Source organism: Brachyhypopomus gauderio, chromosome 10, assembly GCF_052324685.1.
Source record: "Brachyhypopomus gauderio isolate BG-103 chromosome 10, BGAUD_0.2, whole genome shotgun sequence".
Taxonomy (NCBI): Eukaryota; Metazoa; Chordata; class Actinopteri; order Gymnotiformes; family Hypopomidae; genus Brachyhypopomus; species Brachyhypopomus gauderio.
The window spans coordinates 14,541,578-14,559,462 of record NC_135220.1 but is presented as its reverse complement, the minus strand read 5'-3'; the positions used below and the strand labels follow the sequence as shown (position 1 = coordinate 14,559,462).

Sequence of the window (17,885 nt, the reverse complement as noted above, 5' to 3'; positions counted from 1 at the left end):
AAAGGATGTTGTACTAAGTACTAAAAAATAATGTCACTAGGGGGTTGAATAAAACTGATAATGATGTGAGCACAGTAAAGACATTTGTGGTTATTCCATCATAAATATTATGTTATGTTTGTCTAATTTATAAGTGCCTCTTTGATATAATTGTAAATAAGATGACTGAAATGATCAAAATCAATGTCAAACTGGCCAAAACACTTTATTTCAGTGGGGGTTGAATAAATTTGATCACAACTGTATAACTGAATGCTTTGCTCTGGACTACAGTATCCAGCTATCTCATGTTTTATCTTGACAATATTCAGCTATCACATGCTTTTTCTGGACTACAGTATCCAGCTATCCCAGGTTGTCTCAGGACTACATACATATCAAGACTACTCATCTATTTAAATTCAGTGATAGGGTTAGACTCAGGAAAACTCTTCAAGCCCATTACATGAAGGGGTGTGTATGAGTGTGAATGAGTGTGTTTAAAATGAAGAGACTCAATATTTATGATGAGTCACTGGTTCCTCTGTGTCTGGGACACTGAAATGTCAGCTCTGCTAAATCCTATCCTAAATTGGGCATACAAGACAGGGCGGGCAAGCTGTGGTTTACATGCTTCAGAATGTGTTAATATACACACTCCTCACGTGTCTGTAGCACACGTGCATGTGTGTGTGTGTGTGTGTGTGTGTGTGTGTGTGTGTGTGTGTGTGTGTGTGTGTGTGTGTGTGTGTGTGTGTGTGTGTGTGTGTGTGTGTGTTTGTGAGTGTGTGTTTGTACCTCGAATGGTTGGAGCGATTGAGTTGAGCACCTTGAAGGAGGAACTAACATTGGAGCAGATTCCTGTTATGTACTGCAGTTTTCCACACATGTAGCCGTACTGAGGACCGCACGCCTGCAAGACAGACAGGGAGAGAGGGAGAGGTGAGGCAGGGAGACAGAGATACAGGCAGAGAAGGAAAGACAGGATGAAATAAAGAAGAGGAGAGAAAGAAATAGAGAAAGGGAGAGTGAGGGACACCAACAGGGAAAATGGGAGAGAGAGGAGAAAAGAAGAGAGGAAAAAGGGAGAGGGAGAGAGGGAGAATGTGACACAGAAGCAGAGACAGACGGGCAGACAGAGATCTGAATGGTGGTAATGGGAAAATGTGCCTCAGCTAGTCAGTTTTAAAAGAGTTTTTCAGACCTAAATGCAGCTGCTTAAATACAGCAGAGCAGACAGACGCTTACCACAACCCTGCGGCTTCAGAATTACAAACGACAAGCGGAAAATCTGATCATTTCAATTATTCGTTTCCTAAACATGACAGACTGGAGCTCTCCAGAAGGTCCAGGATCTGGTGCATTCAGCATGTGCGGAGGGGTGTGACTGACGATTAAACACAGCATCTTCTTACCAGGAATCCGCTCCCGTCCGGATTAGCAACCAGTGTTGTTCCCATAGTCATGTTTTCTTTGATTTCATGTATGTCTGAAATGGTTGTGTGGTCTGGGGAAAAGAGTAAATATAGACCCCAGCAAATAAATATCAACCAAAAAACAAAACCAAAAACAACAACAATGAAATAGGACAAGGAATACAAACCCTGTTAATTCCGCAGGTGTTTTACCCAGCACATATAGTACAGGTGTTTTACCCAGCACCTATAGGACAGGTGTTTTACCCAGCACCTATAGTACAGGTATTTTACCCAGTGCCTATAGGACAGACGTTTTACACAATGCCTATAGGGTAGGAGTATTACCCAGTGCCTATAGGGCAGGTGTTCTCCCCAGTGTCTATGTCTATGTCACTTTGTTTCTCCCACAGGGTGCAGCGTAGTTGGTGGTTGGAGCCCTTTGTCTGCCCTGTGCACATGCTCACTGGGTTCCTGACAGCACTGTATCTACTGCATCTGCATAATTTATGGTGCAGCCCTGACCAGGAACAGGAGCCTCACTGTTGAGGGCTGCAAGAACAGCAACTTTAACTTTGACCTTCTGCAATCCCAGACGACAACAACAACAGTGTATTTTCCCCAGACTGGACATCTATGGCCAGAATTAAAGGGACACAAAAAAAAGCCATTTAGGCAGAAATGAACCATGACACAGGCCAATGCACTGTGTACCTGGAGATGCTGAACTGCAAATGTTGGGAATAGCGTGTGATCTGAAGATCTGGGACCAACATGTCTATCTCATTATAATGAGTATCAAAATCATTACTGTGCTGCTGTGCTTCTCTCTCTCTCTCTCTCTCTCTCTCTCTCTCTCTCTCTCTCTCTCTCTCTCTCTCTCTCTCTCTCTCTCTCTCTCTCTCTCACACACACACACACACACACACACGCAATGCAGCAGTGATATTCCTTTGTGTCTTCTTCATGGAGGCATGTACAGCATGGAAGAGTTAGAGTTCTCCTCTAAGTGCTCTACTAGAATATTCTATGGCCAGTTCAATGGTCAGTTCTAGAGGCTGGTTTAAGAATCAAAATGTTTTTGCAGGAGATGGCATGCATAGTTAAAAACAAGCTTACATTGCTTATTAAAGACTGTCAAATACTTGTTTTAACCCTTTGGTAGCATCTGATATTTATATAAATGCAGGCATGAATGAATTTCCATGAATATACTTTCCAACTGTGGACATTTATTTAATAATATTAAATCAGTAAGTAAGTGTCTGTGTTCAGACACATACAGATAAGCTCAGCTGTGACTTCAATGGGTAACCAGTGCAATGATATGTCATGTGCTACCACTTACAGAAGAGGCTTGCAAACTGAAACCTAGCTATCAAACAACAAGGAGTCACGTCCTAACCACATAAAACCCCACCAAATGAAGAAAGCTAATCTCAATAATCAACATTAAACAAAAAAAGCAAGCACACATGTAAGACAGCATGACTCCAGTTCTCACCAGGCAAATCTAATTTTATGCAATCAGAAGAACTGCCATGACCAACGGGACATTTGTAAACATCTCCAGTCCGCTTGGCTGGCTGACCCTTCAGAGGAGAACCAATCAGGACCCTAGGGGAGGGGCATAGGAAAAGAAAGACAGAGAGAGAGAAGCAAAAACAGGGTAGAGGTCATATTCAAACCACAAAACTGACAGGAGTCATGAGAAAGCAGTTCAAGACCACTTAGGTCCAACCAGATTCCACAGAAACTTAATTCAAATGTCACTCAAACTCCACTCAAATTCCGTTCAAAGTGGACCTGACAGATTCTCTATTTTCTCAGTGGAAAAATGAAAATGTTACACAGCTCAACACACCATACACTAATGAGGTACAGAAAATGATTTAACTGATATAATTTCTAACACTATTAGCTAAACTCAGCCGGGACTTTTTTCCTGTTGTTGTTTTTCCCAAACTGCAGGCTCACTTTCTCACCAGCAGACTCAAAGCTGACTGGCCAGCTGCGGACATTTCTGACTGGTTATCAGGCTGTACACATGTAAACAACTCAGAAGTCTTTAACATTCCAGAGCAGAAACGAGGCCTGGTGACCCAGCGCAGACGTCTGAGGGGCACACACTCCACTTCCTCTTCACCACTCCAGACCAAGGCCGCTAATCTCGAACTGTCGGACAACCATACCTGACCTTCATTTCAATTTAGCTTAAATATGATTTAGAAATATATATCACACAAAACATTCTGTGTTTACAATACCCACATTGTTTAAACCTAATTCAATTTAATTCCATTCAAATTTACTGCTATTACCCATAAACAAGTGCACAGTATATCAGGAACATGAGCCAGTTCAAATCAAGATGCAAGGTAAACAAAATATACGGACCACAAATATATAGCATATTTAGGGAATGCAATGACTCTGTTTCTGATAAACGTCACCGCACACAGACATGAGCCTCTCGTGGAAAAGGACACCTACAACAGCACTAAACACTCGTCAGAATGTGCCGTGTGTGTACTGAAGCTTTAGCAGACAGGATCATCTGCTTCACGGTTGAACCCAGCTGACCTCTGCATGAGTTCAGGGAGGCCAATAATGGCCTTTGACTTTATTCCTTTGTGGCCATAAAGAGGTTTGTAATCATGACATGAGTTGCAGTCATTTGTGTGTGTGTGTGTGTGTGTGTGTGTGTGTGTGTGTGTGTGTGTGTGTGTGTGTGTGTGTGTGTGTGTGTGTGTGTGTGTGTGTGTGTGTGTGTGTTTGTGTGTGTATGTGTGTGTGTGTGAGTTGGGAAGGACTTCAAGTATCAAATAAGGTAGTCTGATGCTTTACAGCTGGCAAATTCAGGTACAGACCATGATTTGTCTGCCTCACTAAAGTTCACTCATCAGAAGTCAACCCAAACTGCACTCGAAGCAGGAGCACCTGGAAATGTCCCGCAAGCGTGTGTCCTGACGTGTCCTGCAGAAATGCCTCGGGAGTCCCAGTCACCACGGGTCTGCGCAACTCACCACTTCCCTTCACTGTTCTCAAACTGCTGCACCGTGTAGCCAAACATGTCCTCCACGGGGCCGGTGAAGGACATCCCATTCTTCTCATCCACGTTGAAGAACAGGAAAGCTGGCAGCAACACTAGGAGGGCAGAGCAGAGCACACACCCGGCCTCTTTAACACCAACACTACAGAAGCATAATCAAGCACTGCATGTATAAAGAGCATAAAAAATGCTTAATACGTGTTTAATTAAGTTCTACAAATACGTTTAACTACGTTGTCAGGGATATACCTTGCGCTTTTTATTAATTTACAAAACAAAGGCACAACCAGAGGATTGTTTACACAACACCAGCAGACATGATAATCAACAAAGCGAACAACTTTATTAGGGGCATTAGGGGCAACAACTTCTCCACTTTTTCCAACTTAGGGAGTCGAAAATTATGGGAATTCTGCACAGAGGAATTTCTGCTTGGGTGCCAGTGGAATTTCACAAAGCCATGCTGAGGGTTCAGACCCTGCCACGCACTTGGCCATAAGCCTGGACAAAGCGTCCTTCAGAGAGCAGCTACAGTCTGTCTCCCAGTGTTGCGTATGAAGGGGGACACTAAATATAACAGTTAAATGGCTCTTTGTGGCCAGGTTACAGAGAGCCTCTTCATACACACCACACAGGGGCATTCCACTCATCATTTATTCAGTGTATTTCTAAAGCTGCGCTGAACATTAAGCCAAGCTCGGATGAGAAGCTGTTGAGAAACACCATGACGTCTGAAAAAACTGCAAACAGAAAGAGCCTACAGAGAAGACAGACGACACTGACCACAGCAAACATCTCACAGCTAAAGAGGAGGTAAATGCGTGCTCAGTGTGGCCTGGGGCTCCGTGGGGCGAATCCCTCTCAGCCAGAAGCCTCCTCTGCTAATGCAGACACAGCACTCTATGCTGGGCAGAGGAAGACAGAACAATGTGCGTCATGGGCACAGCTCAAATGAATGGCTCACAGGCAATCAATGAAAATTAAGGATTCCATCTGGGCTTTCAGACTCTGTGTCAGAGCTGTGTTTGCGTAGAGAAGGACTGTATGTGTGTGTGTGTGTGTGTGTGTGTGTGTGTGTGTGTGTGTGTGTGTGTGTGTGTGTGTGTGTGTGTGTGTGTGTGTGTGTGATTGTGTGTGTGTGTGTGTGTGTGTGTGTGTGTGTGTGTGTGTGTGTGTGTGTGTGTGTGTGTGTGTGTGTGTGTGTGGATCAGGGCTGGTCTGCAGTGGGAGTCCTGAGGGACAGCATTAGTGCTCAGCCCACGCAATCAACGCAGAGACTGTGGAGATACGAGCAAAGAGTCTTTACAGAGGAGGAGACAGTGGAGATATGAGCAAAGACTCTTTACAGAGGAGGAGACAGTGGAGATATGAGCTCAGGAGGAGATGAGAAAAGATAGAAACAGTAAAAAACAAAGAAGGAAAAGCTCCATGGAGATCTGCCTGTGAACAGGTCTCTCTTAAAACTCCATAGAAACGTGCCTGTGAACTGGTCTCTCCTAAAGCTCCATCGAGACATGCTGCACAGGTCTCATGTCTGGTGCAGATTTGGGATGTAGAAAAACCCAATTTCCACTGCGGTATCTCCCCAATAAACAGACACAGACCAGAGACCCACAGTCCAGTGACAAGCCCTACCTTAACACACACACTCACACACCTCCACAACACAGTGAATTAACACCATGCCATTAATCTCATAATGAAGCACATGTCTGTACGTTTATTGGCCGATGCTATAACTACTGCAGAGGTCAAAAGGTGAACACACACTTCCCAAATACATTACAGGATTACGCACATACGGCGAGCCTGTGCCTGCACACACACACACACACACACACAATTTAACGAAGAGTCTCGCGGGAGCAATAACAGGACATGGAAAAAGCAGTCTGAATCCAAACACAGCGCGACACATCCCAGGCCGCCATGAACTCTGGTGGAGCGCAGGCTTATTGTCACCGATGCAGAACGGACAACCGCGCTCATCCTGACAGGAACCACCGAGTCGGAAGCCAGAACTCTGGCTAGGTAACGTGACCTCTCTCACCGCAGAAACATCAAGTCCCAACCCAATTACACACATACACATATACAGGGGAAACACACACACACACACACAGCCACACACACACAGGGGAAAACACACACACACATTCAAGATGGCTACCAGCCAAGAAGCCCTTTTACATTGATCAGAATAGGAGAAAAATGCACAGATGCGTGGCAGACAAAGGAAACATTGCCTGCACAAGTCCAACCTCTGAAATAAAACCAAATCCGAATCATTTTAGAGAAACACTTTCAGGAGATCAAACATAAGGGGATCGTAGACCACATTCATTCACAAACAAACCATTATTCCTTAAAACATTCAGCCCCTAACAAAACAATCTCACTGTTTAGGCAGGGAATCTGTACAGGAATGGGCTACAGCAGCAACTCCAACATCACAACTGCATTCCTACACCTGGACTAACACCTGGAGATTTTGTGAGTTAAGTAACTTCTAAATATACCGTTGGTTACCTGTTCTGTCTATTAAATCTACACAAAGACCTAATCGACCAACACCAGTCAACCAAGACCAGTACAAACAACATCGATCCAGTGCCTTAGACCCAAGCAGACTATTTTTATCACACTAGTGTAACTAAGGCAGAAGTTATATCTATACTAAAGATGTGATCGCATCCTCCCGCATCTCCGTGGACATGTGCTGCGTTGGCTCATCTGAGTGTTTACGAGCTCTTTGAAGTCTCTGTGCTTATTTGTGGTCAAATAAGATTGAACCTGCAGTGCAGTCTATGCCTGCTTCAGCCAAGGTCCCTCATACACTGACCCAAGATCAGTGCAGGACAGCACATGGGTTAGACGTCAATACAGGTTGATGCTGTTTCACTGCATTGACGTTGTTGTGTTAAACTGGACCAATGCCAGTGCAGGGCAGTGCTGTGGAAAGAGGCCCAATGTCAGTGTTAAACTCAGGACAGCTATAACTCATGTGAATCAGAGAGAACAGCTGCTACACTTCACAGGAGTGAGAGAGAGGATATTGGAGCATTAGTACACATGGCTCGTGCCATGCATACACACACACACTCTCTCTCTCTATTTCTCTCTCTCTCTCTCTCTAACAAACACACACACAACCTCAGCAAAGGAGCTTTCAGACTAATCAAGTTAATAGTATCTTTTTTTTTGGCATCTTTTTCTCCCTCTTTTCCCCTCTCTTTCTCTTCCTCCTGCCCTCTTTCTCTTCCTCTTTTCCTCTCTCTCTCCCACTTTCTCTTTTCCAGAACAGATTCACTTAACTCTGACTAATGTGGCGTATCAGTCTGTACACAGTGCAACATTATGTCCTGATATACCATCAGCACTATTCTGAAACAGCAACAATGAAACAGCATCTACAGTCACCGATGCCCCTAGTTGCTGGTATAGTAATAATCCATTGCCAGCATATTCCTATTACATCCACGCAATACGCACAGCAACAGAGGCAGTACAGAAAGCAAACAGTACGTTATACCAAGCATCTGTTCCTTGTATGTGGAGATTGGAGTGTGTGTCTGAGGGGCAAGTGGCCACATGAACTAGATGTACCAGTAACTCAGAGCCTGTGAAGAGAGGGAGCTAGGCGACAGTGTGAGGAGAGTTTTCTTCGGGCATGTGGACGGAGTCCTCCACTCTGCTGGCGCAAACTGGTCCCGCTACAGAGCCTCCTCCATTCACCGCTGATGTGATCCCAACCCGGAGTTCCTGCTTCCAGATGTGCGCTGGCTCTGGGAAAAGCACCGGAGTCCACCCACGGGATGATGACATCATGCTCCCTGCTGCTTAAGGGGCTTTCATCTAAGCATCCTCCCCAGAACGCGGAAACGACCCGCAAACCTCGGCCAGCAACCGTGCGCTGACAGACACCCACCTCTCATATTCACACACATGCACACACCCTGACACTCCCCAAAAAGTGTTAAATCCCACACAGATTTCACACACACACACACACACACACACACACACACACACACACACACACACACACACACACACACACACTCACACATATATAAACACACCCACACTTAAATGAACATGACTGTGGGGGATTGTGATTAAGCAACTCACAAAGACAAAAATACACATGTTCACGTAGCACACTTCCTGTGTCATAAACAAAGGAAATTGATGCGAAAACGCATGCACGTTTACAGACAGGAGAGATGCGTTAATCAGCACTGTCCTCTCATTAGAACAACAGGCAGTTTCACATTGTGCAATTATCTCTGATACACTGGGAAAAGAAATCAAAACTTCCTGGTGTGTCCAAATGGTGATGTCAGAGCATGGGCATGTTTCAAAGGACCAAAATAATCGTGCTGGCCTATACGATCCAGCGGCAACACCCAGACCAGGAAAAGCATGCCTGCATGTAGCCAGTCTCCACTGGATGACTGCTCACAGTCTAACACCATGGATTGCACTCCCAGTTACCCCAGTAAACTCCGAGCTTGGTGTGGCAGACCCTCCGCCCGCTCAAGCTACCTTTCACCCTCATGCCGCATGCGTGAGAAAAGCATATTTACACACATCTACGTACACATGTCCAGCCGCAGTGGGCGGAGAGCACAGGGTTTCCTGCAGCCGACTGCTAAATGTCATGTGACTTCACTGAGGAAGTCTGGCTTCTCTCTGCAGCAGGATCCCGCGCTCTGATCCCGACATTTCCCAGTGCACTTCCTAAAGCTTCACGCAGGCACTCAACATTCCCACCCCTTTTCCCCAACATTCCCACACATTTTTCCCAACATTCCCACACATTAATCCCAACATTCCCACACATTATTCCCATCTTTGTTTCTTCAGTAACCAGGTGAAATGCTCAAGTTCAAACAGACATATATCATGTGTCTCAAAGGAAGGGATAAGTTCACACAAAAAAATGCACCAACCTAAAATCCGTCCCCTTCTTACCATTATGAAAATTGGTACCCTTACAATATTTAAATATTACTGCTTTTATTTTAACCTATTTAAGAGTTTTACATGAAAATGATATGTTTACCCATTACAGTACGGGTGCATGAACTGGACATTTAAGACATTGCTCAGATGTTTCAGACAGGTCCTGGGAAGATAACTCTGCAGGAGTCAAAGTTCATGCTAAATATAACATCAGGCTGGGAACATTGTTTCTTCAGGGCTCCTGGAAAAGCGGCTTTCAGCTGTGTGGTCCACAGATCTCTGAGTTTATTCTAAAGGGCAAGACCAGAGCTTTGAAACCGAGACCAGACTGCTGAGGAAAATCATGCAAATGGTCAAGGTTTTCTGTCAGAACATGAGCCACTGTTCACCTCACACCCCACCCCCATTTTGCACTTTGGTATTCACCTCAGACACTGTTAATGGAAACGAGATGGTATGATGTTCAAGCTGGGGGCGGGGGGTCAGGTCTGGTGAGCAGATGATGCCACTTTGCTTTGCCCTGGCTGTCTAACCCTGAACCCTGATCCCAAAAGTCAGCAATTCTGTGTTATATATATATATATATATATATATATATATATATATATATATATATATATATATATATATATATATATACATACACACATATATATATATATATATATACATACACACATATATATATATATATATATATATATACATACACACATATATATATATATATATATATGTGTGTGTGTGTGTGTGTGTGTGTGTGTGTGTGTGTGTGTGTGTGTGTGTGTGTGTGTTGTATGTGTGTGTGTGCGCGCAAGAGAGAGAGCAAGAAGTATGATCACCTGTTTGATCATGAGGAAATCTTATATGATAAGTTGTATGTTACTCTAGTGAAACTACAAAGGCCATTGAAGGATGTTTAGACAAATCTGTTGTTTGCAGCTGTGAGCTGTGTGCTTTAGATGCCAGATACTCGGAAACAATGACAGATAGTCACGACAAAACCAGACGAGAGGAAATAACCCATCCTTCTTGAGCACTCTCTGTATCTCTGAGTCTGTCTGTATGCTTGTAGTATGAAATTCATACAGAATCTATTCTGTCCCAGTGTGTGTGTGTGTGTGTCTGTGTGTGTGGGTGGGTGGGTGTGTCTGTTTGCATGCTTGAGTATGTTTTCTTACACTTGGGAGGTTTGTGACCCCAGGGGAAGAGGTGACAAGGTCCCCCCGCGGTGATAACTTAAGCAGACTCCCCATGGAGGCCCCACCTGCCCTGACCCCGCTGGGGCCCAGCACTCTCCTGGGTTCATGGCAGAACCATTTATTTCCCCTGTTACGTTTCATTACATGTGTCTCATTTCATCCCCCCTCCCCCTTTCACTTAGGAGTTTCCATCACTCAGATGGTTTCCAGCCTTTGCCTGGTCAGGCTCGGACCAGCCAGCCCCCAGTTCAGGCCGGGTAGTGTTGACAGTGCAGCACCAAAATGTGAGAGCAGCTTTGTTTGCCAGTAAGCAGCTAATTGCTGTATTAGAGTTCTTCAAGTGCACGGTGTGGTTTGATGAATAACGTGCTCGAAAGGGGAAGAAGAACTTTGGGCTGGAGGTCTGGATAAAGTCTGTTTGCCCCAAAAATTCCTCACAAAGAACAGCAGCTGCAAGGAGAAATTCATTTTGAAAATGCTGCTGTTTAGACTTTTTTTATTGTGGTCTGTTATAATCTTTCATGCTTAATGGTTACAGTTTTATACCAGTGCTTTTATACCAGTGCTACACCAGACACGGTCTCTATGACCCACAAACTGTGGCTTATTTTGTCAGAACCTATACAAAAGACACACAAAACCAAGGACCACCATACATACAACAAGCAAAACATCACACACTTCTTGAGAAATCATTTCAGCTCCTGTCACAATGGTGTTTTTCAGAACACTAGACACAAAAATCAAACAAATATTTCTTTCTACACACGATGCTAAATGGAAAGCACTATGAGCTTGTGCCAGTAAAATCCTGCTATGAAAACCGTGAGGAAAAGGTGTTTTTTTGGCATGAACCTTAAACACGTGTGTTCTATAGAACAGAAGATAACACAAGTCCTTACACCTCCATGCTGAAGAGGACTCCTCTGTAGGTGAGGATGTAGGTGCAGTGTCGCAGGAACAGTGTGTTATGATGATGATGATGATGATGATGATGATGATGATGATAATGATGATGATAATGATGATGATGTTGAGACTGCACACATTGTAATTTTGCCCCCACACAGCCCAGGGACAGTGACACTTGCTGACACTGGACCCTCTACCCAGCCTCCCAGAAACATGACCCGTATGGTCAGCCGAAGTGGCCTGGGCCTCATTTGTGATGGATGCTCTTCATCCTCTCTCCAATATTGCTCTCATGCTGTCCAAACCAAAATATTGAACATGTGGCCTCTTCTTGGTGCCCAGGATCTGATTTCTAAGTGTGGTAATTAGCCGTGTTTTCATCTGCGAACGCTAGATTTGGGTAATTGGAGAATGTGAATGACATTTGTATGACGATATTTTCCAAAAGAAACACAGGGGTTTAGGTTTTCAATAATGTGTTTAATACAGAGAATTGTGTTCAGTGTTTTGCACTAAGTATGTTTCAAAATAGAATATAGAGTGTAGAGACAATGCCTTATGGTTTAGCATACCCCCTCAACTACATGAGGAAGTTGAATTGCCATGTTCCACTTTTCCCAACATTCTGATTGGCTAAGGCCTGGCCCACCCACAGACACCACTGCACTTTACTCAATATACATGCACTCATTCTACCTCATGATTTAATTTATTGCTACTGGCATACTACAATTTGCAATAATGCACTGGGCACTAACGTTTTTTCATTACAGCTCTAGTTTCTGTAATGATATGATACACCCTCCACCTGTACAGGTACCCTCGGTACAGTCTAGCGTGTGCGTTACAGCTGTCAGTGTATTTGTATTTATCACTGTGTTTGACTTCACACTGATAATTAATGTGTTATGTAGCACTCTTTCGACTCCTCTCCCGTGCCACTGTCTGTAGTCTGATCTCTAGTTTTTCATTACATGTCATTTTCATTACAGTTGTTGTTTAATCTCTTTTATGGATTTATGTTCATTTGTTTGTTTGAATGTTAGGGCAGGACTAGCAAAGATGTGCACATGACAATAAAACTTTTGCATCTTGAATCTTGAATAAGTGTCGCAAGGACAACATTCCATGTCTTAGCAATTGCAAAAAACTGTGATGTTTATTTGTTCTAGAGAGAATTCGAGGTGTGCTGGGCTTCAGGAAGCCTGGGTTGAAAACTTGGAAACATGGAAACTTGTGCCCTGGCCCTATCTGATCGAGTCAGACCCTTCTGTGGAGAAGTGGAGTGTGATGCATCTGTGTTTTTTGTGTCTGTGTCTGTGTGAGAGACACAGAGAGAAGAGAGACACAGAGAGAGACAGAGAGACACAGAGAGTGTGTCTCTGTTTGAGAGAGACAGAAAGAGAGAGATAGAATGTGTGTCTGTGTGAAAGACAGAGAGAGAGAGAAAGAGTGTGTGTGTATGTGTGTGTGTGTGTGTGTGTGTGTGTGTGTGTGTGTGTGTGTGTGTGTGTGTGTGTGTGTGTGTGTGTGTGTGTGCACGCACATGGAGGTTATACTACCTGAAGTTGCATGTTTTTGTACTTCATTCGTTAAAGTGAATAAAAATTCCATTGTGTTTGTTCATCAGGTAATCCATCAAGGTGGTGTAAGCTCCACACCCCACACACTGATACTGGTTCTCCTATTACATGTCTTTTCTGTTGGCCTGTCCAAACATACATACTGTGCACTAAGAGGTTAGACCTAACCAGCATCCATCCAACTACTACATAATCTAACTTAATCTATCCTAATCTAACCTAACCTAATATAACCTAACCTAATATAATCTAACCTATGTTCACCTAACCTAACCTGAGCTAAGAGCCGAACCATAACAAAATCATTATTTTCTAGTTCTAGGAACAATCTGTTCTTAATATGCTCGAAACTCTGAAAAACACCCAATTATGGAAACCTGACCTACCGTCTGCACTAATACACTGTAATTATAAGCCAGGATGGTTCTTTTGGGAGTGCTGGAGCACATCATTTACAGAATGACTTTTATAAGCATTCAAATATGGAAGGAGGCGTATGAGAGGGAGTCTGCTGGGAGAGGAGGTGTTTGAGAGGGAGTCTGTTGGGAGAGGAGGTGTATGAGAGGGAGTCTGCTGGGAGAGGAGGCGTATGAGAGGGAGTCTGCTGGGAGAGGAGGCGTATGAGAGGGAGTCTGTTGGGAGAGGAGGTGTATGAGAGGGAGTCTGTTGGGAGAGGAGGTGTATGAGAGGGAGTCTGTTGGGAGAGGAGGTGTATGAGAGGGAGTCTACTGGGAGAGGAGGTGTATGAGAGGGAGTCTACTGGGAGAGGAGGTGTATGAGAGGGAGTCTGTTGGGAGAGGAGGTGTATGAGAGGGAGTCTACTGGGAGAGGAGGTGTATGAGAGGGAGTCTACTGGGAGAGGAGGTGTATGGGAGGGAGTCTGTTGGGAGAGGAGGTGTATGAGAGGGAGTCTGTTGGGAGAGGAGGTGTATGAGAGGGAGTCTACTGGGAGAGGAGGTGTATGGGAGGGAGTCTACTGGGAGAGAAGGTGTATGAGAGGGAGTCTACTGGGAGAGGAGGTGTATGAGAGGGAGTCTACTGGGAGAGGAGGTGTATGGGAGGGAGTCTGTTGGGAGAGGAGGTGTATGAGAGGAAGTCTGTTGGGAGAGGAGGTGTATGAGAGGGAGTCTACTGGGAGAGGAGGTGTATGAGAGAGAGTCTACTGGGAGAGGAGGTGTATGAGAGGGAGTCTGTTGGGAGAGGAGGTATATGAGAGGGAGTCTGTTGGGAGAGGAGGTGTATGAGAGGGAGTCTGTTGGGAGAGGAGGTGTATGAGAGGGAGTCTACTGGGAGAGGAGGTGTATGAGAGAGAGTCTGCTGGGAGAGGAGGTGTATGAGAGGGAGTCTGTTGGGAGAGGAGGTATATGAGAGGGAGTCTGTTGGGAGAGGAGGTGTATGAGAGGGAGTCTACTGGGAGAGGAGGTGTATGAGAGGGAGTCTACTGGAAGAGGAGGTGTATGGGAGGGAGTCTGTTGGGAGAGGAGGCGTATGAGAGGGAGTCTACTGGGAGAGGAGGTGTATGAGAGGGAGTCTGTTGGGAGAGGAGGTGTATGAGAGGGAGTCTGTTGGGAGAGGAGGCGTATGAGAGGGAGTCTACTGGGAGAGGAGGTGTATGAGAGGGAGTCTGTTGGGAGAGGAGGTGTATGAGAGGGAGTCTACTGGGAAAGGAGGTGTATGAGAGGGAGTCTACTGGGAGATAAATTGTATGAGGGGGAGTCTGCTGGGAGATAAATTGTATGAGGGAGAGTCTGCTGGGAGAGGAGGTGTATGAGAGGGTGTCTGCTGGGAGAGGAGGTGTATGAGAGGGAGTCTACTGGGAGAGGAGGTGTAGGAGGGAGTCTACTGGGAGATAAATTGTATGAGGGGGAGTCTGCTGGTAGAGGAGGGTCATTTGCCAGAGTCTTATCCAGAATTCCAGACTCCTCTAGATGACAGAGCAGGGAGGAGGGTGGGGCAGATGTGATCTCTCTCTCTCTCTCTCTCTCTCTCTCTCTCTCTCTCTCTCTCTCTCTCTCTCTCTCTCTCTCTCTCTGTCAACCTGCCTTCCTCACCCCTTTCCTGTTCTATTTCTGGATCACATTATGAAATTAGGTATAAAACACGAAGACAAATCTCCAGCCAAAGATGAGTGCAACCACAAGATGAGAGAGGAATTAGTTCCCTGGAGGAGATCGAAATACATGAGTTCAGCGAATCCCACTGGACAGGTCATGCATACACAAGGGTTGGAGGGGTCCAGCTACAAAGACATTGTTGTACCACTATGAAATGAACAGGTCCTACAATTGACAACTGGATCAAACCAGAACTAGCAATCCACAGTGCACACACATAAGATCACTGACTTCTCAGGCGTGGAGACAAGCACAGAGCAGATCGTCTCAACCCTGCCATGCATACTTTCAAAGAATTTATGTATACATACTTTTGTGGTTGAGCCATCTGTAGTAGTTAGAGTAGAAGCAGCGTTCAACCAAAATGATCACAGCAAATTGTTGCCTGAGGCATCCTGGCGTGTGTCAGATTTGCATGTGACAAACATTGCAACAAACAAATTTGCAATATTTGAACATTTTCTAGTGGTCTCACTGTAGAAAAACATTTAAACACCAAAATCAGCTATAATGTAGAAATATTTTATTGCAACTGAAAAACTCTGAACCAGAATGACAGTCCTAATGTAAAAATTAGAAGAATAATTTGGGTTATATTGTGCGGTCCTCACACTGTTCTGGTGTGTAGGAATGTGCGTTTGTCCCATGCACACTGTCTAAAGCCAGCTGCTCACTTTCTGGTCTCTAACCGAAACCACCTGTGCACCACCTCTGCAGGGGCTTGTGAAGACTTGAGCATCGCCACAGTCAAAGCCACATCTACGCTGGTCTCTCACCACAGCACTCTTGTGCAGTTTCATCTGCACGGTGCAGCCAGAACCACACACAAAAACAAAAAAACAAAAACAAAAGAAAAGAAAGAGAGAACCATTTCCCATTCTCAGGTCGAAAACAGGAAGAAGCAAGAGAACAACAATGTTTAGGCATCTTTCAAACTCAAAAGGTCTTACCTTCTTCATGGTAACATTTTAAGCTAATTTGCCATTTGTGATTTTCACCACAATCAGAATTTGTCCTCTGCATTTACAGATCTGTGCAGTGAGAACACACAGTAGCGGTCACTAGGAGGCTGTGGTGCACGGTGAGCAGCCCTAGAACCAGCACCCCAGGGTTAACTTAAAGCCTAGCTGGGAATCAAACCCACCACCCTCCAGACACAAGACCAGCACCCTAACCACCAAGTACAATGGTGCTGTGGCTGTGATGCTGTGGTGTGTATTCAGGTCTGAACTGAGGTAAGGGGAGGATGGTTGTGAATGTGGTGGTGTGGTTATGTATTCTAACACACATTTCTAGCATTTCTAACATGACTGTTATCACATCCTCAAAGGTCAGCATTAAAGATCTAACGGACAGGACTAGGAGAGGAGGAGGAGGAAAAGAAAATAAAAACGTCAAGACAAAACAAGAGAGGAAGAACAAGAAGAAAAAAGTATAAAGTTTAAAGGGTGCAGTGTAAAGTAATCTATCAAGTGTGCTACAGCTGGTTTTCGTACGCACTCAAGTACCGAAAAAGGACCCAATTAAAAATGTAAAGTCAATACTAGGACTCCATGAAACATCACGCACGAGTTACACCATGAACACTATGCTCGTCTTTCCTATGGGTGCCGCAGCATATTCATCGCCCTATGACAGCGCCGTTGAATATCAAAAGGATTTGACGATTTATGACTATGAAGCCTTACCATCCTACAACGCTTACGTCAATTCCTAACAGGTTTATATCAGAATGGATGCGCGTAATGGTATTGACTCATTAATAATAAAACAAAATACTACATGTTATACGATGTTGCGTTCTGGAGTCGAAATGATGTCGCACAAACCGTGCAAAAATCTCGTACTGCAAATAAAATTCAGAGCACCGACCTGTGACAGAAATGTGCAATTTAAATCCACTCACCGAATAGCCCTAGTAGTCGTAAACCTTGCATTCCAGGACGCATGTTGTCTAACTCCTGACGGGCTCGGGAACACGCATCTGAAGGCGCCTCCGACAAGCGCACTACTGGACATGTGAGGGTGAACCCTAAGTAGGTGATGAGCTACCAGCTTGACATGCCCTGTTGCTTTGGCGTAAATAATAAGGCCAGCGATTTAGTGTAGTTTAACACTTTAATCCCTAATTTAACGATATAACCACAAAAGAAAGAAAGACAGAAATAAAAGCACGTGGGAGCGAGACATTTGGGAGCAAGTATAGAAAAATGGCGTTTACGCTAACTGCGAGGAAGTTCTGGTTTAATAGCAGCATAGCCTCGTAGTCATGGGAAAATATGACCAAGCAAATTTAACGATGATGTCTGGAGATTATTATTTTTGCAATGAACCTGAAAACATTTACTCGATGCTTTCAGGTAATGCTTATGATGAACGCAACAGATTATTATATAAGTTTAGGAAGTTTTAGTGCAATCTCTGACCAGGCAAAACTATTATATTTGGTGAAGGGTTTGCCACTAGGAAAGTGTCGTATACAACATACTTGGCTTTATCCATTGTAAATATGACATGACGTTATCTAGTTATATAGATCTTTGTTGTAACATGACATTGACTTAAACTATCATGTCCCCTTTTGGTTAAACATGTAATAACACAGTTAACCATAACCACACGCAGACGTACCAGCCTTCTGTCGTGGAGGTAATTCATCA

The 17,885-nt window shown here is 44.4% G+C and overlaps 1 protein-coding gene and 1 long non-coding RNA gene across 2 annotated transcripts in view; one reads left to right on the top strand and one right to left on the bottom strand.

Moving 5' to 3' along the window:
- Nucleotides 1-17,447, bottom strand: part of itga1 (integrin, alpha 1) — a 37,115-nt gene extending 19,668 nt beyond the window's left edge. The window contains exons 1-5 of the mRNA XM_077019806.1: nucleotides 17,132-17,447; nucleotides 4,421-4,541; nucleotides 2,899-3,011; nucleotides 1,395-1,486; nucleotides 778-892 (exon numbers count right to left, since the gene is read on the bottom strand). Of these exons, the coding sequence (XP_076875921.1) occupies nucleotides 778-892; nucleotides 1,395-1,486; nucleotides 2,899-3,011; nucleotides 4,421-4,541; nucleotides 17,132-17,174 (484 nt within the window). The 5' untranslated portion in view covers nucleotides 17,175-17,447. The remainder of the gene's footprint in view (nucleotides 1-777; nucleotides 893-1,394; nucleotides 1,487-2,898; nucleotides 3,012-4,420; nucleotides 4,542-17,131) is intronic.
- On the top strand, nucleotides 15,927-17,138 carry LOC143525629 (uncharacterized). Its single transcript, XR_013133703.1, has 3 exons — nucleotides 15,927-16,168; nucleotides 16,255-16,460; nucleotides 16,556-17,138. It is a non-coding gene; the product is annotated as an uncharacterized LOC143525629 (long non-coding RNA).
- Nucleotides 17,448-17,885: the final 438 nt, after the last annotated feature.